Source organism: Pleurodeles waltl, chromosome 8 (assembly GCF_031143425.1).
Source record: "Pleurodeles waltl isolate 20211129_DDA chromosome 8, aPleWal1.hap1.20221129, whole genome shotgun sequence".
NCBI lineage: Eukaryota > Metazoa > Chordata > Amphibia > Caudata > Salamandridae > Pleurodeles > Pleurodeles waltl.
Window position 1 is genome coordinate 1,388,469,462 of NC_090447.1, and position 21,299 is coordinate 1,388,490,760.

The 21,299-nt window shown below is 45.4% G+C and overlaps 1 protein-coding gene across 1 annotated transcript in view; it reads right to left on the reverse strand.

Moving 5' to 3' along the window:
• LOC138249236 (pannexin-1-like) overlaps window positions 1–19,447 on the reverse strand; it is a 195,078-nt gene extending 175,631 nt beyond the window's left edge. The window contains exon 1 of the mRNA XM_069203208.1: window positions 19,157–19,447. Within this exon, the coding sequence (XP_069059309.1) occupies window positions 19,157–19,337 (181 nt within the window). The 5' untranslated portion in view covers window positions 19,338–19,447. The remainder of the gene's footprint in view (window positions 1–19,156) is intronic.
• Between the last annotated feature and the right edge of the window lie 1,852 nt (window positions 19,448–21,299).

The window sequence follows — 21,299 nt, forward strand, 5'->3', positions numbered from 1 at the left end:
CTATGGGCTTTGACATGATATTATATATTGCATTTTGTATTCAGCTTAACTGCCTATTGGCTTTGACATGATATTATACACTACATTTTGTATTCAGCTTAACTGCCTATTGGCTTTGACATGATCAGCTCAGCTGCCTATTGGCTTTGCTGCCTATTGGCTTTGACATGATATTATACATTGCATTTTATATTCAGCTCAGCTGCCTATGGGCTTTTGACATGATATAAGACATTGCATTTTGTATTCAGGTTAGCTGCCTATTGCCTTTAACATGACATTGCATTTGATATCTAGGTTAGCTGCCCATTGCCTTTAACGTGGAGTTAGACATTGCAGTTGAGAATCCAAGCTGTATTTTTCCAAGCTGTGTTTTTGCACAAGAGAACCAAGATGTTTTTCTCACAGTAGACTAGACATGATAAGAGAGAGTACATGGGTGTTGTTTTTTCTTCGCTTGAGCTTGGGAACAGGAGTAGTCTTGGAGACCTGGCCAGTCTCCAAAAGGCTTGCTCAGTTTCCCAGGTCTGAGAGGAGGGGGCACACCTTTGTAACAAATGTAACAGGCTGCAGAGAGTCAGATTCGAATCTGCCGGACCTCGTGCTGGAGCTTGGCGCCAGCTGCCAGCAATCCCGTGTGGGTAGATGAATCTCTTTCTCGCGGCTGACAGGGGTCATCAGCTTGCAGACCTTAGAAAGATGAAGCTGTAGATAGTTCCCACACGGTGAAGTATTTGTTTTGCTTTGCATTCAATATCTTATAAATATAACCTGCTGTGTATATTTCAAACTGATATATTTTGTTTGATTAACGCGGACTTGAAAGCTACTAATTCGTCATTCATAAATATTGTGGTTGGGGAAGAATTAACAACAATAAAAGTCTTCTTTGACCTCAGAAGTGCATTTCTGTTGTGTTATGTTAGTGCTTAGAAACTAAATAAGAGGAAAGCACTACAGAGTAGCACCCCAGCACAACAACATTGCGTGAATGCCAGTCACAACACTGCTGCCATTTAGCCGAGTTGATGATCCTGTGCTGGCCATGCCGCGGTGGCACATGTGCATTGACAGGCTGTAACATTACTTTTGTGCCACGCATGAAATGGATGGCGCTGTTATGAGGTCAATGATGCTGCACATGGTGGGAGATGAATTGTACGAGGACCAGCCAAATAAAGGAGCTGATGATGATTTTGATACTGCCATAGCAGCTCTGAATAGCCATTTTAACTTCCAATTGAACTCAGGCTACGAAAGGTTCAAACTTCGCCAAGAACCTCAAGAATGGGAGTCAGTGGACACGTTCCTTGTGCAGCTGTGCAAACTGGCCAGCACGTGCACAGGAATCGACAAGCAAGACGAAATCAGAGCACAGTTGATTCAAGGATGCCGGTTGTCCAACCTTCGGAAACTGATATTGATGCAGCCTGGCATAACCTAACCCTAGATGACAGCTTAATCTTGGCTCAGTCCCATGAGCTGGAGGAAAGTTGGGCAGGGGTGATGGAGTCTGTGCTTACCCGCACCTCTAACGTTTAGGCGAGTTCCCCAGCAGTGAAAATAAAAGAGGTGCATGTAGAAGCAATTCAGTGATGACCAGTAAGGCTGTATACGGCCACCAGTGCCAAGCCCAGTAAGAAGGGGTGTGGTGATTGAGAGATGGAGGGCCACCCACCAAGAGGATGTCCAGTACAAGGCAAACCATGACCTAAATACGGCCGTTTGAATCACTTCACAAAAGAAGCCCACAGCTCCAGTGTTATTGGAACCTCAGCCAAAACAAGCATTTGCAATGCAATGGGTCTTGCGTTCACTGGAGTTGCAGCTATTAGCGTTGTAAATTCCTATCAGGACTTTTCTTGCCACATAAACTAATAATAAAAAGTAAAACAGCTAACAGAAGCAAGGCGATTCAAAGCACCACACCCGCAATGAGTGTGGGCGCGAGAGTTATTGTCTCTCTGCGTGAATGTCTAGAAAGAATCGCGGCTGGATGAAAGGCAAATCAAAACTTGAAGAGGGGCCATCACAAGCTGTAACAGGAGGAAGTGTGACATAGTGTGATGGCCAACAAAAATGTTCACTTAGTGAAATCGCCTGGGGGAGGGAACTCAGCACACGAAGGAGGGACATTTCACAAAATGCACCAATAAAAATTAAGCATTTAAAACAAGCACAACAAACAATGAATAGCAAGAGTGGACGTGGTTAAAAGCCCACAGAGAGATTACAACAGGCCAGAATGCTTGCGTGCTCGACCCTAAAAAATTAAAAGGCTGGCGTGGTGCGTTTTAAGCGACGTAGAACCAAGTACCAGATGGAGGAGGGAAGAGGGGCCATCACATGCTGTAACAGGAGGAAGCATGACATAGTGTGATGGCCAACAAAAACTTTCTTTTAGTGAAATCACCTGGGAGGGAATTAATCACAAAAGGGAGAGGCATTTTGATAAATGGATCAATAAAAAAGAAGCACCTAAGACAAGCACAACAAAAAACTAATGGCAAGAGTGGGAGTGCTTAAAAGCCCATATTGAATACGTCTTGCAGACAGCGGTGCCTATGCTCAACCTAAAAAACAGTGAACAGCTATTGGTTGTTGTTCACCATGTCAGTAACTGACAGATCTATCATACAATCTGGAAATAGAAGCATACACAATCTAGGACAACCTCCAAGAAATTGCTAGTTGGAGAGATGTTCATGGCATGTGCATAAGAATAGTGAATAATTTATATACATAAACATATTTCTTGAAAGACAAAAAATCTTAACAAATGCACAAGAAAGTAAGGCATCACTCTGCTGGAGTTACCATGCACCCGTGAATTTGATTAATTCAACAAAGCTCTTATTAGGGATCAGATAGTGCACTGTACCAATAAATCTAACGTGGAAAGAACATTTTTGCGTGGAAAACCTAAAAGTGAAGTGGGCATTGAGCACACAGTGAGGAGATGGTTGGTCCTTAGATGCAAAAAGTGAGGTGTGTGTTGTGAACAGGGATGAGGGAAAGATTGCACTGAAAGCCCACAAAGTAAGACAGCCAGCTGGAGGATTTCTGGAGATGATGGCTTGTAATTATCCTGGGTAATACGGAACAGGTTTGTTCAGTGGAAAAGATTGATTCAGGATTTTTTTCCTACATAAGCATAGCGGTTCTTAAGAAGATGCCACGTGGAAAATGAAATATGATGAGGAAGTGATTACACCTTTTTCGGAAAGCAGAAGAATTACCCTTTCACCAACAGAGGTTCAAGATGAATCTTGGATAAAAGTGGTATTAGACTTAGTTGACCCTGTAAATAGAGCAGTAGAGAAAGGTGTGATTATATGAGTGGTGCGGGACAAATGTAACTATTACCACAAGAGTAGACATAGATTTCTTCAAGAAGGGATTTTTGGAAAAGGCAGCTTTCAGGCTCATTATTACGGCTGGTGGAATGCACCTGAGGAGATGGAGGGCTTCAGGACCTTATGTGCGTGGGCCTGAGTAAATCACAAAAGAAACAGGTTGGTGGAGAGCGCTAACTACGCAATCAAAGAGTGTTTGGAAGTTATTATATGAGAACAATCTAGCACTGAACAGAGGCAATGCAGTGTTATGGTCATCCTGCAAAACACCAAATGAAGTTATGGGTTCGTAAGTGTTAGAAATGGGGTCTTTGGTTGACAGTCAGGCTACCCCCTGTCCAACCAAGGACCCTCAATCTAGTCAGGGTAAAGTAGAATCACCCTCAGCTAACCCCTGCTCACCCCCTTGGTAGCTTGGCACGTGCAGTAGGCTTAACTTCAGAGTGCTAGGTGTAAAGAATTTGTACCAACACACAGAGTAACTCAATGAAAACACTACAAAATGACACAACACAGGTTTAGAAAATTAGAAAATGCATATCTAAACAAGACAAGACCAAAACGACAAAAATCCACAATACACAAGTCAAGTTATCAATTAAAAAGCAAAAAGAGTCTTCATGTAGTTTTAAACACAACGCTAATGCTGTTAACATTAAAATTTACCTTGGGTGCGTAAAAAATAACTCCTTACTGGCGAGTGTGCGTCAAAAAGGGCATGCGATGTGTCAATTTCACTCACGGGCGAGACCTTGCGTCTTTCTCCTTCAGTCAGGCCAGCGGGCATCGTTTCTTCTCTCCACAGGAGAGCAATGCATCGATCCGGGCAGGCCTTGAGTCATTTATACATGCCCAGCAGTGTTTGTGTCAGAAATCCTTCCGCACGATGATCCGAAAACCACGCAGCATGAGTTGCGATTTCACAAGCCTCCGTCAGCGATGCTGCACGTCGTTTCTCCAGCAGTGTGCATCGATCTTCCAGCCATGCTGCAGGCGAGCGTTGATTTTCTGCTGGGAAGCCGGCGTCGATTTTTTAACCGCAGATCGGAGTTGTGTCGATCTTTTCCCTGCACGGTGGTCGGTGCGTGGATTTCTCACTCTTGGGCTGCCAGCTTCTCCTTTCAGGGTCCCAGGACCTGGATGGGCACCACTTGGCAGAGTAGGAGTCTCAACAGAGGCTCCAGGTGTTGGCAGAGAGAAGTCTTTGCTGTCCCTGAGACTTCAAATAACAGGAGGCATGCTCTAAATCAAGCCCTTGGAGAGTTCTTCACAAGATGGAAGGCACAGAAAGTCCAGTCTTTGGCCCTCATTCTGACCCTGGCGGTCTTTGACCGCCAGGGCGGAGGACCGCGGGAGCACCGCCGACAGGCCGGCGGTGCTCCAATGGGGATTCCGACCGCGGCGGTAAAGCCGCGGTCGGACCGGCACCACTGGCGGGCTCCCGCCAGTGTACCGCCGCCCCATTGAATCCTCCACGGCGGCGCAGCTTGCTGCACCGCCGCGGGGATTCCGACCCCCCCTACCGCCATCCAGATCCCGGCGGTCCGACCGCTGGGATCCGGATGGCGGTAGGGGGGGTCGCGGGGCCCCTGGGGGCCCCTGCAGTGCCCATGCCACTGGCATGGGCATTGCAGGGGCCCCCGTAAGAGGGCCCCTACATGTATTTCACTGTCTGCTGCGCAGACAGTGAAATACGCGACGGGTGCAACTGCACCCGTCGCACAGCTTCCACTCCGCCGGCTCGATTCCGAGCCGGCTTCATCGTGGAAGCCTCTTTCCCGCTGGGCTGGCGGGCGGTCTGAAGGCGACCGCCCGCCAGCCCAGCGGGAAAGTCAGAATTACCGCCGCGGTCTTTCGACCGCGGAACGGTAATCTGACGGCGGGACTTTGGCCGCCCGCCAAGGTCAGAATGAGGGCCTTTGTCTTCTAGCACAGGCAGAAGCGGCAACTGCAGGATGGCTCCACACAGCACAGTCACAGGCAGGGCAGCTTTTCTTTCTCAGCTCTTTAGCTCTTTTCCAGGCAGAGGTTCCTCTTGGTTTCCAGAAGTGTTCTAAAGCCTGTGGTTTTGGGTGCCATTTTTACCCATTTTGCCCTTTGAAGTAGGCTTACTTGAAAGAAAAGTCTCTCTTGTTTGTGAAATCTTGCCTTGCCCAGGCCGGGCCCCAGACACACGCCAGAGGCTTGGAGACTGCATTGTGTGAGGGCAGCCACTCCTTCCCTCCCTCTTAGCACAGATGGTTCTTCAGGAAATGCAGACTACACCCCAGCTCCTTTTGTGTCACTGTCCAGAGAGAGGTGCAAACAGCCCAACTGTCAAACTGACACAGCCAGGGAATCAACAAACAGGCAGAGTCACAGAAAAGTGGCATTTTCAAATACACAATCTTAAAATTAACTTTACTAAAATATGTATTTTTAAATTGTGAGCTCAGAGACCCCAAACTCCATATGTCTATCGGCTCCCAAAGGGAATATATACTTTAATCATATTTAAAGGTAGTCCCCATGTTAACTTATGAGAGGGACAGGCCTTGCAACAGTGAAAACGAATTTAGCAGTATTTCACTGTCAGGACATATAAAACACATTATTATATGTCCTATCTTAACCATACACTGCACCCTGCCATTGGGGCTACCTAAGGCCTACCTTAGGGGTGTCTTACATGTAAGAAAAAGGAAGGTTTAGGCCTGGCCACTGGGTACACTTGCCAAGTCGAAATTACAGTTAAAAACTGCACACACAGACAATGCAGTGGCAGGTCTGAGACGTGATTACAGAGCTACTTATGTGGGTGGCACAACTAGTGCTGCAGGCCCACTAGTAGCATTTGATTTACAGGCCCTGGGCACCTCTAATGCACTTTACTAGGGACTTACTAGTAAGTCAAATATGCCAATCATGGATAAGCCAATTACATACACATTTTGTATAGGAGCAATTGCACTTTAGCACTGGTTAGCAGTTGTAAAGTGCCCAGAATAACAAAAACAGCAAAAACAGAGTCCAGCGCACATCAACAACCTGGGAAACAGAGGCAAAAAGTTAAGGGAGACCACACCAAGGATGAAAAGTCTAGCAGCAAGCATTTCTGTCATTCAAAGGCAGGAAGCCACAATTCAGAAAATTACTTGAGTTGTTGAAAGTTGCTGTAAGAGTAAATGTGGCTCAAGGTGTGTTATTTTAATAGATTTGTCAGAATGCAGGTACATCAAGGTTTTCTTGCCACATGAAAAACCAAGTATGCTTGTATGTACATGGGATTGCAAGAGTAAAACATTTTCCAAATTGTTAAACAGCTTTACCACATTTCAAAAAGGTTTTGAGAGTTTGGAAACCCTCTAATTTACAGAATTAGAGGTTTGCAAACCCCAAAATCCTTTGCGCATTAGTCCTCTTGTTTCTCAACACTGATTTTGACTTACTGGCATTTGACTTCCTGTACTGGGGCTGACAGAGAGCCCATTTATGTAGAAGTTAAGCCAAAGGTTTGTTCTTCCATATATGACCATTACTGACATTTGTCTGCGTTGAGCTTTAACCAGTTACTGGCATTCGCTGCCATATGGATCTTCAATATTGTTGGATATGCATGCTAGCTGTCAGATCTCCACCAAGCCAAACTAACAGCCATGTGTCATCAGCGTATAAGTTAATACTTTCCATCACCAGCACTGTACTGCCAAAGAAACAGACCACCAAATGAACAGGCATAAAAAAAACTGAAGAGATCTGTCACACACTGCAGGACAATTTAAAGGATTGCATTCCTGTCTACCACTGCAGGTCCCACATATTTATATAATCTAAGTGCTTCTTTATATCTCACAAAGACTCTTGGATATGGCAGGCTAATGAAAATGCTCATCTGAACAGAACTCTCCATTTCTTTCTCCCTACAACTATGTCAGCTCTGGACCACAACTATACACAAAAACTCAGATTGAACAACCCAGTGCAGTAACCAGCTAAGCAGACTAGATCATAAGAAATACCATAATGCGACCTGCAAATCTGTTCAAAGCTATTAGCATATCGAAAACCATGTCTTTCACATTTCATCATTCATTGCACTGCTATGTGCTGCGTCCCGTAACACAATAACTGCACGTCGGTGGTCATCACAAGCAACATGGAAACACTTCTCACATAGGATCAAAACACAGACAACATCCTTCCAACAACACATCCTACATGGTGCAGTGTGATACCCACATAGGTAAAAGAGTCAGCACCTCATAGAGGGGAAATAAACACTATACAATTGCTGCAGTACAATATCACTTTGTAGGCATTTGCATTTCATGGTTATTATTTAAATTGAGACTTTGAAGCTTTGTCATCTCTGCTCTGAATGACACAACATAGTTTCAGTTTGCCTCACTCTTCTCAATACCAAGGAGATGGTTTATTTTGTTCCGTAATTGTTTTGGATGTAAATGGAACAAGAACATCTGCCACATGGGTAATCCAGATATTGTTTGCTACCTATTTTTCCTCCAACATATAATGATCAGCAGGTGTGGAATCATCTAATGCCTTCTGAAATGTACTTATGTCAACTTTAGTCCACTTTGGGGACATAATATTTGTTTTTAAGTTTTAACTTTAACATGATCAGCAGCAATTGAGAATTTGATGAGAGGGTGATTTGACTACAAAGTTGGTTTGATTTGCACACTTTCCATTTGTTAGTCATATGGCCAAATGCAATGAGTATATCCTTTAACTTGTGTTGGATCGTCTACTACTTGACAACAACGATTTAGCAAAGAAAGCAGATCTCAATTTCTAAGCCTTTAAGGTTAGTAGGCTCATCAGACAATATATTAATAATAAAAATGTCATTGGAGGAGTAGGGGTAATATACTGTATCATACAGACTACCCCACGGATGGTGAGGGTGGACATTGTAGACACCATGAGATTGTTTTTTTTGCAATGGCAGCCACCCCCTTACCATAAGCTCTATATTGTTTGAAACCCCTTGGTACTGCCTCAAGAAGCTCTGGCACACCTACCTTAAATTACCAAGTTTACTTCTAATTCATCCTTTTGTATAAAATCGCCAACAGCTGTTGCATGTTTCAATAGAGAGCAGACATTCCTAGAATTTAGGTCCATTGCCTTAGCATAACATTGGGGGAAATTAAACTAGGGGTTGGTATCCAAACAGGAGAGGGTGCTATGAATCCTAGAATAATTATTTGGAACACCCATCCCATATCAATGGCGCTGTGAGTATACTGCACGGATGTAACCGTCTTGGCTGAATATATAAACTTTCAGTTTAATAACCAGGTAGGCACAGACAGGCTTGCTTTTGGCTGCAGCAGCCGCAATGAAAAACAAGCACTGGCAAAAACAATATGTCTCGGCAATCCAAGAGCTACTGGCACTGTCAATGTCTTTTAGCCATGGTGAATAGCATCACAGCTGCTGTTTAGCATGACTGAAAATCATGGAACAAACAATCTGATGCATTCAGCACTGACAACGTCTTAGCACTACTCTTCCATAGCGCTACTTTTTAATATGAGAGTTGCTGTGAAGCACAGAACAACTACCTGTGCATAAATTGCTAAATTACGGACCAGTCTGGAGGAAAAAAAAGATACCTCAGGCAACTGGATGGTCATGAATGCCAAACAAGGAGTTCTTGTACGTTTTATGAAAAAGAGGCTACATCTTGCACTCTGGAAAAAAATCAGGCATTATGTAGTGGATTCTTGAGGTACATAGAAAGGAATTCAGCCTGTCATATCTCTAGTTTTCCATTGTGAAATCAAGCACGAATCCCAGTGGGAAATAACTGTTTACTTTCTTTGTTGCCTTTCTTTGTTACCTCTTGAGCTACAAAGGAAGTCACCGTGACAGTTTGCCAACAGATATGGCCAGTGTTATCTATAACCTTGAACATTATGGCCCTCATTACGACTTCAGCGGTCTTTCAAAAAGACCGCCGAAGCCGCGGGCGCCACTATACCGCCAGTGCTGGCGGTATTTGTGGCTCCCTATTTTGACATTTCCTCTGGGACGTTTCCGTCTGCTGGCTATCAACATTGCCGCCGGCTCATAACAGAGCAGGCGGCAATGTTGATGTGCAGCAGATGCAGCAGCACCCATTGTGCATTTCACTGCCCGAAATTCGGGCAGTGAAATGCGCGATGGGGCTGTGCCTGGGAGCCCCTGCACTGCCAATGCGGAGTGCATGGGCAGAGCAGGGGCCCCCAGGGGCACCCCGAGTCCCCCTTACCGCCAGCCTTTCCATGGCAGTGTTTACCATCATGGGGAGGCTGGCGGTTGGTGACTCATAATCCCCAGGGCAGCGCTGCTTGCAACGCTGCCCTGGCGATTATGACCACCTGGCGAAAGCCTGCCTGTCAAGTGGAGGTGCCCGCGGTATGTCCGTGGCTAATGCGACCCGGTCATATTACACTGGCGGTACACCGCCAGCCTGTTGGCGGTGTTACCGCCAATGTACCGCGGGCCGCCAGGGTCAAAATGAGGCCCTATGTGTCCTTGAATAAGCACCAGTACTGTGTTTGTAGTGTTCGCAACTTTGTTATGTATGCATCTGGCTAGTGTATTTGTGTGTGTGTGTCCGTGGTGTAAACTGATAAATTTCTAGTCTGTGTACTTCTGCTTTGTCCATACCGCTTTTCTTTGTAGCCACCTTATATGTTTGTGTTGTGTGTTTGCACCTTAGTTGTGCATGTATCTATTGAGTGTGCCTGTATGCTCCCAAGTCTCTGTTCTGTTTACTTCTAACTTGTGTTCACTGCGTCATTGTGCTGTCCTTGTGTGTAGTGTGAATGTGAATACATAATACATGTTAATGAGTCTGCAGTGTGAACCCCTGTGTAATGAACTACACGGGCATCTGTACTGCTTGTAGTATGCGTGTGTGTGGTGGGCGTGTGCTTGCCTTTGTCTCAAGTACAGACGGCTGTACTGTATGTAGTGTGTGCTATGCGTCAATTTTGAGTATGTCCTTTTCTCTTCTCTTGTGGCCGTCAATGACCTGGGTCACTGCTCATGCAGTGCTTAATTTGTGCTTGTTGCTTCTGGTGCTGAGCACCGGCACTTATTTTTGAGGGACGGGGCTTATTCTTCTGCCTCAAGCATTTGCTGCGAGCAAAAAACATATATGGGAAAGACTGAGGAAGAGAAAAACGAAAAAGCGTCACAACGGGAGAAAGAAGAAAGCTGCAAGAGTGAGCTGAAGGGGCAGGGGATGGCTTTATATGGATTGAAGAGGCCCGCGAAGGCTTCAGGAGTACGCCGCCTCAGTATTCCATGTTCACACATTGAATTGCAGCAGCCACGTGTTTAAGAGGAGGGCCTTGGGCACCAGCACCTATTTATTTACAAATTAAGCACTGTGCTCATGAGAAAGCTGCACATCAGGATTTTTCTGTATGAGGAACCCTGGCCGAGGATCTCTTTGCAGAGTATCGTACTGTAAGCTCAACAGCATCAGTGTCACAGAAGGACCGTGAACACAATTCATGGATTGTGTTCCTTCTCCGCATGTTGCACTCAGAAGTGAGCACAGGCACATGTTTTCAAGCCTCGACTTATTGCATTTCTACTGACAAATTATCTATCAAACGCTTTACATTTTTTTAATGTACCTGGCTAAATTTTAAATCTGTAATTGACATGTAAGAATAGACACACTTACCTAAAACCACTGCCGCGTTACTCTACCAATGTGTCCTTCAAATCTACCTCTGATCAACTTGCCCCCTATGCACTGTGGGCATGGGCTGAGATTAAGGCGCCATGAGAAGAGTGCAAGGCGCTTGCGTTTTTTTGCCAAGCGTTTTGTACCACTTATCTGCTTACTGTCTGTGTACACACTCCACCATTCCCACTCAGAAAAGTCGCAGTTCTGTGTGTTATGTTGAAGTAATTTCTTGACCTGCGGTCTGCAGATTACATCAGAAGAAAGATGTGTTTATATTGACCTGTACACGTGCATCAAAGTATGCACATTCTAAATATTTGTTTTCTGAGAATCTACGTTTATAAAAAATAAAAAAAATAAAAATCTAATTTATTTGTTTATTATTTGCAGATTCCTTGAGTTTTACATTTGGGGCTCCTTTACATCTTGGACATGCTAGGCTGCCAAGAACTCCTGTTGAATTTAAATCGACTCAGTAGACGGCGTATCCCAGGTGGTTTAACTGCGGGCTTTTGTTCAGACCCCTTCATATTTTTTCTGACCGTTTATCGGATTTTCTTGTGGCGGTCTGTTAATGTGATCCATGTTTTGACATTTTTACACCGGATGCTCCCTTCTAATGTGCTCCATGGCAAAAGTACAAATCTGCCTTTTGGGAACTAGAGATATATTTATGTGCACACATTTTCTGAACTACTGTCAGATTTTGGGATTTTACCAATTGCGTGCTGATGTTTTCACCACATACGAATGTCCTTCTCTGCCTGCTCTTTCCTGGTAAAAGATATAATGCAAAACGCCAGAAAGAAAGTGAGAGGACTGTGGATTGGTACGGGTATTAACTAGGAGAAAACACAATATTTGGAAAAAACAAAAAACAAAAACAAAGCCAACATTTTCAGGACTTTTCAAACGGAGAGAGTGAAGGTGTTTGCGCTTTTTTGTCTGTGTGTACAGGGAGTGCAGAATTATTAGGCAAATTAGTATTTTGACCACATCATCCTCTTTATGCATGTTGTCTTACTCCAAGCTGTATAGGCTCGAAAGCCTACTACGAATTAAGCATATTAGGTGATGTGCATCTCTGTAATGAGAAGGGGTGTGGTCTAATGACATCAACACCCTATATCAGGTGTGCATAATTATTAGGCAACTTCCTTTCCTTTGGCAAAATGGGTCAAAATAAGGACTTGACAGGCTCAGAAAAGTCAAAAATAGTGAGATATCTTGCAGAGGGATGCAGCACTCTTAAAATTGCAAAGCTTCTGAAGCGTGATCATCGAACAATCAAGCGTTTCATTCAAAATAGTCAACAGGGTCGCAAGAAGCGTGTGGAAAAACCAAGGCGCAAAATAACTGCCCATGAACTGAGAAAAGTCAAGCGTGCAGCTGCCACGATGCCACTTGCCACCAGTTTGGCCATATTTCAGAGCTGCAACATCACTGGAGTGCCCAAAAGCACAAGGTGTGCAATACTCAGAGACATGGCCAAGGTAAGAAAGGCTGAAAGACGACCACCACTGAACAAGACACACAAGCTGAAACGTCAAGACTGGGCCAAGAAATATCTCAAGACTGATTTTTCTAAGGTTTTATGGACTGATGAAATGAGAGTGAGTCTTGATGGGCCAGATGGATGGGCCCGTGGCTGGATTGGTAAAGGGCAGAGAGCTCCAGTCCGACTCAGACGCCAGCAAGGTGGAGGTGGAGTACTGGTTTGGGCTGGTATCATCAAAGATGAGCTTGTGGGGCCTTTTCGGGTTGAGGATGGAGTCAAGCTCAACTCCCAGTCCTACTGCCAGTTCCTGGAAGACACCTTCTTCAAGCAGTGGTACAGGAAGAAGTCTGCATCCTTCAAGAAAAACATGATTTTCATGCAGGACAATGCTCCATCACACATGTCCAAGTACTCCACAGCGTGGCTGCCAAGAAAGGGTATAAAAGAAGGAAATCTAATGACATGGCCTCCTTGTTCACCTGATCTGAACCCCATTGAGAACCTGTGGTCCATCATCAAATGTGAGATTTACAAGGAGGGAAAACAGTACACCTCTCTGAACAGTGTCTGGGAGGCTGTGGTTGCTGCTGCACGCAATGTTGATGGTGAACAGATCAAAACACTGACAGAATCCATGGATGGCAGGCTTTTGAGTGTCCTTGCAAAGAAAGGTGGCTATATTGGTCACTGATTTGTTTTTGTTTTGTTTTTGAATGTCAGAAATGTATATTTGTGAATGTTGAGATGTTATATTGGTTTCACTGGTAATGATAAATAATTGAAATGGGTATATATTTTTTTTTGTTAAGTTGCCTAATAATTATGCACAGTAATAGTCACCTGCACACACAGATATCCCCCTAACATAGCTAAAACTAAAAACAAACTAAAAACTACTTCCAAAAATATTCAGTTTTGATATTAATGAGTTTTTTGGGTTCATTGAGAACATGGTTGTTGTTCAATAATAAAATTAATCCTCAAAAATACAACTTGCCTAATAATTCTGCACTCCCTGTATGTATAAGTTCCTGGTGCAATCCAACAGACATCTCACAATATCGACTGGAAGCACCTGTCCCCACTACTTATCACAAAGTGCATTTATTAGGAGGGTTTAACATCCTAAACACCGCTCCCCCCAACCCCGTGAAGATACGCCCCTGTCAATATAGGTCGGTTATCTGAGTTGTCTCAAAATATGAGCACAGTGCCTTGCCTAGGCTGGTTCTCCCCCGTGCATGCTGGTAAATGTAGTCATCTTTCCTGCCACACGGGGTAAATGTTGCGTTTTAAAAATATTAATTCTTTCATTCACCAACCAAACCGTACAAGCTTCACTTTCATGCATAGCAAGCATATCAGGGGCACACAACAGCTACTACACAAAACGGCAGCAGTGCAAACTTAACTAGCACCGACCAGGTGCAACCAGGCTCCCACCCACGGGCTAAGAACGTCTTGCAGACAGAACAGGAGCAACCCCTTCGGCAACAGGGCAATCTCATTTGCACATACATTGTGCTACGGTCTGTTTTAATTTTAAGTTTGCAGCCCCAGGACTTCAAGCATGCTGTGTGCCAGCACTGCGCTTGGCGGCGAAGTTCTGGTTCCCTTCAGTTGATCTGTTTCAAATCACACAGCGATAAGTGTAACGAGTTAGAGCAACTGGCATTGTAAATTCCTAACTGGACTTTTCTTGCCACATGAATTGAAAATGAAGTATAAAACAGTGGACAGAAGCAAGCAGATTCAAAGAGACCACCGCTACCATGAGCGCTAGAGTTATTAGCTCCCTGCCTAAATATCTAGAAAGCATCACAGCTGGGATGTAAGGCAAACCGAAACTGGAGGAGGGGCCATCACACGCTGTAACAGGAGGAAGCGTAACGTAGTGTGATGTCCAACAGAAATGTGCAGGAATGTTCACTTAGTTAATACGCCAGGGGAGGGAACTCAGCACACAAAGGAGGGACATTTCACAAAATGCAACATTAAAAATAAAGCATTTAAGACAAGCACAACAACAAATGAATAGCAAGAGTTGGCGTGGTAAAAAGCCCACAGAGATATAACAACAGGCTTCAGACCGCTTACGTGCTCGGCCCTAAAAAGGGCGGTGAAGTTGCGAACATCAGGCAGCTGTCTCTAGAAGATGAAAAATAAGACCAGGCTCAGTCCAACCGCCCGGAGGAGGAGGATGACGAAGAGATATTCACCATATTGTTCACAGGAAGAGACAATCAGGTGAGGAGATCCCCTCTTAGGTGTCAAGTAGATATCAAGGGTGTGAAAATCACAGCCCTCATCGACATATGGGCTTCGGTGAATGCCACTGATGCAGAACAATTTTTCAGACTGGAACCCGGGCTGAAAATACTCCCAACAAATGCAAAGATATACACATATGGGGAAACGTACCTTCTTCCGTTGAAGGGTGTGTTTAAATTTGAGGTCACCCATGGGCAGTGGTTAATTTGTAAATAAAAAGGTGCTGGTGCCCAAAGCCCCCCTCCTAAACACGTGGCCGCTGCATTTAAATGTGCGAGCACGGAATACTGAGGCATCGTAATCCTGAAGCCATCTCGGGCCTCTTCAATCCATTTACAGCCACTCCCTGCCCCCTGCAAATCACTCTTGCAGCTTTCTGCTTTCTCCCATTGTGACGCTTTTTTGTTTTTCTCTTCCTCCGTCTTTTCCATATGTGTCTTTTGCTCACAGTAAATGCCCGAGGCAGAAGTCTCAGCGCCGGCCCTAAAAAATAAGTGCTGGTGTATAGCACCGGAAACAACAAGCACAAATTAAGCACTGCACATGGGGACAATAAAACCAGAACAAAATGTCATGTACCTAAAGGCAACACCGGCACCCTCCTTGGCTGTCACACCACTGAAGACCTTGGCTAGTGTTTTTTGCAAAGTAGATCCACTAACCCCATGCTGATGACATCTTGGCTGAGTTTCCAGAACTGTTACAAGGATTGGGATGTTTGAAAGGTATGCAGGTCAAACTCCATGTTGACGACATGGAGAGACCAGTGGTTCTGCGTCACTGAAGGGTGCCTTTTCACCTTCGCCCTCTAATAGAGAGGGAGTTAGAGCAGTTGGAACGAGCCAGGGTGATCGAGAAAGTAACGGTCTCCACTCCATGGGTATCAACCCTGGTCATCGCCCCAAACAGCCAGGACGCAATAAGACTGTGTGTGGACATGAGACTACCCAACCAGGCCATTCGAAGAGAAAGACACATCACACCAACAACTGATGAGATTGTAGCAGACATTAATGGGGCATGATGGTTCTCCAAGATCAACCGAGACTCTGGCTATCACCAATTAGTACTGCAGGAGTCTAGTCATTACATAATGTCGTTCTCCACACATGTAGTTCTAAGACGGTTCAAACTCCTCAGCTTCGGCGTCTCATCAGTGGCTTAAGTCTTTCAGGGCGTCATACGTGAGGCCCTAGCTGGACTGGTGGGAGTTATCAAGGTAAGTAATGACATGCTCATTTTCTCAGACATTCTGGAGGAACATCATGTGTGACTAACAGCTACCCTTCAACTGTTGGTAGAAAGAGGACTAACTCTCCACCACCTAAAGTGTATTTTCTATGCCAACAATGGGGAATTCTTCCTATACAGGTTTTCCAAAGATGGTCTACAAGTGGACCCCCAGAAGGTGGAAGCTATAAGAACTGCTGCGGTGCCGAGGAATCAGTCAGAGGTTGTAGTTTTCTGGGAATGGCCCATTATTCTGGCTGGTTTATACCCAACTTAGCTACCATCTTAGACTGCTTCGAATTTTGACCCAGAAGGATGTGCCCTGGGAATGAACAGCTAAAGCAGCGCAGGCGTTCAACAAAGTAAAGAAAGCTCTTCTGCACAACGCCACCATGGGGTATTTCAGTCCGAGGCACCAAAAAGAGTTGATTGTAGATGCCAGTCAAGTTGGGTTGTGCATGGTGTTACTATAAATGAAGGTCCGGGGGCAAGATGAAACTGGAGCAGAAGGATTCGTAAGGGTGATCACGGAGATGGCCTGTCCCAAGGCTCTGATGGTGAAAGAGATTGTAGGGGCGACCAGCTCTGATGCCTGCCTGATGCATGTCAACAACACTCTAAGGGAACGGGCAGGGGAAGGATTTCCTCAACGGTCTTCAAGGTCTGACGGAGATAGGGCAAGGAGCTCAGACACAACTGTGGCGGTGCTGCAATGAGTTCAACGAAAATGAAGAGCTCGTCCGCAGAGGCCATCAAATAGTCATACCTCACAGTGTGGGTCCGCACAGTTGAACCGGATGGTTGAGGACAAGGTGAAGAACTGTCGGTCTTGTGTGCTCACATGTGGGAAGCCTCTTGTTGTGCCAGTGAATATAGAAGAAGCTATTACCAGACCATGGTCATCCCTGAGCATGGACTTTGGGAGTGTTCCAGATAAAAGATTCACGCTGGTGGTTCTGGAAAGTCACACTAAATTTCCAGCAGTGGAGCTTGCCAGTTCTATGGCTTTTGAGTGTGTAAAACAAGCCCTCGAGAAAATCTTTGCATTGTTAGGACTGCCTGAGGAAAATAAAACAGATAATGGTCCACCTTTCCAAGGCAAGGAGTTCCAAGAGTACTTGCATTATTTTAATGTACTTCTAATCCCTCAGTGAACGCAGGTAAATGGAAAGGCTCATGAGGACCCTCAACCGAGCACTCCTAATTAGAGTGGAGAAAGGCAAAGACTCGGAGTGGAGTTTATATCAGTTCCTGAAGGCGTATCGCTAGACTCCCCATAGCACCACTGGCCGTGTACCAAACGATTTGTTAATGAAGAGGGTGGTTCGAGATATACTGACAATGGTACCTTAGTCGGCACCCGATGTCATTGACGTGTCGGCAACCCAAGAGACGAGGAAGGCAAAAAACAAAGAGGCTAGCCGAGAACGGAGGGAAACCCACTCTTAGGGTAAGCAACAGGGTAGAAATTTTGCACGCCCTAAAAAAAGGAAACGTGGGTGGTATTGAGAGTCCATGGTACCACGATCACTGCCAAGAGAGGAAGCACTGAAGTACTGAGGAATATATTGAGGTTCAAAAAAATCTGTGAGTAACCATCACAAGTCATGGAGGAAGAAGCTACCTATGAGCCGTGTGACACAATAACAGATGGATCTCTAAAAAATGAGTGGGAGAACCAATAGTAAAAACAGCGAGAGGAGCAAACCACCTGCAACACCAGCTGCTCCGACGATGGGGAAGAATCATCTTATTAACTCTGGAAAAGCTGGCAGCCTGGTGCGGCCTCTGCTGGCCTGTGTGTGCGAGGGTCGTAGTCCACACCACCCTCCTTGTTGCTCCCTCCCTCATGTGCTACACGACCTGCTTCTTTTTTGGCCTCCTCAACCCAAAAAGTCATTCTTTTTTTAATGTTAGCTTTTGTTTTGGAGGGCGAGGAGGCAAGTTGCTTTTGGCCCACCTGTACTACTTAAGACTCTTTTTTATTTACTCATCCACCAAGAAGCGGTAACAAATGATGCATGTGCATACCTACAAAATAAATCTGCAAGGTCATTGCACTTTTTTCCTCCTTTTGATCACGCGGAACATAATCAGCATTATTGCTGATGCTGTGAAGCAAGGATAAAAGTTATAGGCACATCCAAGACCTGTTACAATGCTTGTTTACTTAGGAATCGCCCTATACATGTTGTCTTCAATTAAAAATGTCCTTATGGAAAACACCGCGACCACAGCTCTGCTCTTAGCTGTTCAGTGAAACTCCTAGAAGGTTAACGTCAACGCTGGTCCTTCCTTTAAGTGCTATGCCTCCCCCCCCAAAAAAAACATAATGTATGCTCCGGAAACACACGTGAAACTACGAGGCATACATTTATGCTACTAAGAATACAATTAAAATCAAGAAAACACACAAAACATCCAACCCCCCCTCACTGCATCTGAAATATCCGATTAAGATTACGATAAAAGTATCCGGTCCAGGTAGTGTCCCGTGGAGATGAGGTCATGTCTGGCGCGGTATCTCTGCAGATGGTGCAGTGCTGCGGACTTCTAAGGGCTGGCCCACCAGAGACTCCAGGAGTGGCTGGTGAGAGTGTGCTGTGTAGGTACCAGGGTGGTCCGATCTGTACATGGGTGGGAGGAAATTTACTCTTGTTTACTAAGGGGCCGTTGTCCCTGCAGACGGTGCTTGCTGTGTAGGGCGCACTGGAGTTTGTATAGAGTTAGCATCGAGTGGGGATGTAAAATCGTGTCTATACGTGAAGAAGCGTATGTGTACGTCAACACTACCGATGCAGACGTGAACCCAAGTGTTGCTGCTTTCTTCCACTTAAAACTTCCTACTTTAAAATGCAAGCACCTGCAGAATTTAAGTCCACCCCCGATTTATTTTAAAACCCTCCCTCTTGACCGATCCCAAATGATGGAGTGTGTGTTTTGCTGTGTGGGTGCTGGCCAGGGAGATGGGTGTGGGTCATGGAAATAGGTGCGGGACAGCGCCCTCCTTCGGCGCCCGTCCTGTGCGTGCCTGTAGCTGCAGGGTGAGTGGGGTCTGTTAGACGGCACCAGCCGAGTGCGCCTGGCTAGCTGGACCCCTCTTACCCGTGCTGATTTCCTGCGCGAAGGCCAGCGAGATGAGCAGGACCGGTAGCCCGACGGCCAAGCAGCTGATGATCTTGTCCACGGCCAGCTCCTGCCGCAGCCCCTTGTACTTGTTCTCCGACGAGTCCTTCAGAAGAAAGTCGGAGAAAACGTACTGGGCGGCGATGCGTGCGATGGCCATGGCTGCGCTTGACTGTCCCCGGAGCGGACGGGTACCTCTGAGCGGGCTGGACCGGCGCCGGGGCGCTAACAGAGCACGTGCCTGGCACACACTCCCCGAAAGAGCCCGCCGCTCTCCCCACTCGCTTCCACGTCCGCCGTGTCCTGGCACACATTGCCGCTTCCCCTTTATCCCGCACTGGGCGGCACTGCTGGTCGTGTACAGCAAACAAACAAGCACATGTCAGTGTCAGTAACACCAAGCTTTGCCAAAACAGGTCCCAAAGACGCCCATCCCACCTTCCCACACAGGCAGACGCTAGCAACAAGAAAACGTTACTTAAAACCAGTAATCGAAATACTCAATTGAGAATTTAAATGCGATTTCACAATTTCTACACCTCCGTGGTCTATACTACTTTCATCTCCTAAATAACTCTGCCTAAGCTCTTCCCTCCGTTTCCACATCTAACTCACCAAACCTCACTCTACTACTGTGACCTCCCACACAACCCTACTAAATTCTCCCTCATTTATCTCACCCTGCTACTATGCTTTCCCTAATCTTTCTACATACTCTTCCCTCCTCCATCCCCCTTTACTCATCCCAAGCCTTTGGGTTGAGTAAATGAAGGATATACTCCCAATGAACACTTCTGGATTTCTTTCCTCCTCCGCCCCTCCATTACTCCAGTCAATCTAACTAACAAACTCTCATATCCGAGGCTCAAATTAACTCATAATAATACTAAAACTGTACTCATTATTTCCCGATAATAATCCATCACTAATTCTTGTTGGGTTCCGAAGTAACGTGCTACTCACCGAAAAGCGCTTCGACGCCTCGTCAGGGGTAGTAAGCGCTATATAAATACTATTACAATACAATATTCACTCAAGCGCTACATATTCAAATGACAATTTACTGCAGCGTTTGCCAAAGTTAATACATGGATTATAAGCAACGACCAAAAAAGCGAGATCGCTACTCGTAGTACTGCTGTATGAGATCAGGGAAACGTGATACCAGATAAAATATCGCATTGATAGAAATCTGCAGCAGAGGCGAGGCTGACGTTGTGGCCAGGCAGACAGTAAATATACGGATGGTAGTTTTTATCTTTTAACGGTCCTTGGGTTTCCCTATGGGTAATCCTGCCTAAATTTCCTCTTCTTATTATAACCCCCAACAAACAGACTCATTCATTCAATTATTCACTCAAGCAGAGCCGGCTTTTGGGCGGTGCAAGTGGTGTGACCGCACCGGGCGCTGATCTCAGGGGGGCGTGGTGTTTAGCAATAACTTCCAAAACTTGCGATTTAAAAGCACCTGCTGAAAAGTTTCTGGTGTGCGTCCAGCCTTCAGGAAACAAATACATTTCAAGATACCTCTTGTGATTAATGTTCCTGCTAGAGACAACGAGATGGGAGTTTTGCCTAGTGGCAGTTTTGACTCAACATAAAGTAGCATAAAGGGTTAATATGCCTGCTGCAAAAAACAGAACCAGGGGGCATATTTAAGAAATAAATGCACCCTTAGCGCCCCCGAATGCCACCATGTGAGCGTCATTTTTAAAATACGGCGCACAATGGAAGTAGTTAGGGGTCTAGCGTCAGAATATTTTACCCTAGTCTGGCGCTTTGCAGGATTAGCATCAAAAATGTTGACGCTAATCTTGCAAAGCACCCAGAGGCCCATTGTAACCGATGGAAACCTCCTTTTAATGCCTGCTCTGAGCAGGCGTTGAAAGTGCTGGAAAAAAATGATGCAAAGAAATCTGACAGATTTCTTTGGGTCATTTTTTTGTCCCCCCTAAAGGGTGATGCCCCCTTTGCACACATTATTCCTGGTGTAGGCATAATGTAGTGGCAAGAGTTACAAAGTGGCGCAATGCATGCATTGCGCCACTTTATAAATATGGCACCGCGTTTTTGGCCTTCTAACACCACATTAGCGTGAAAAATGACACTAATGTGGCATTAG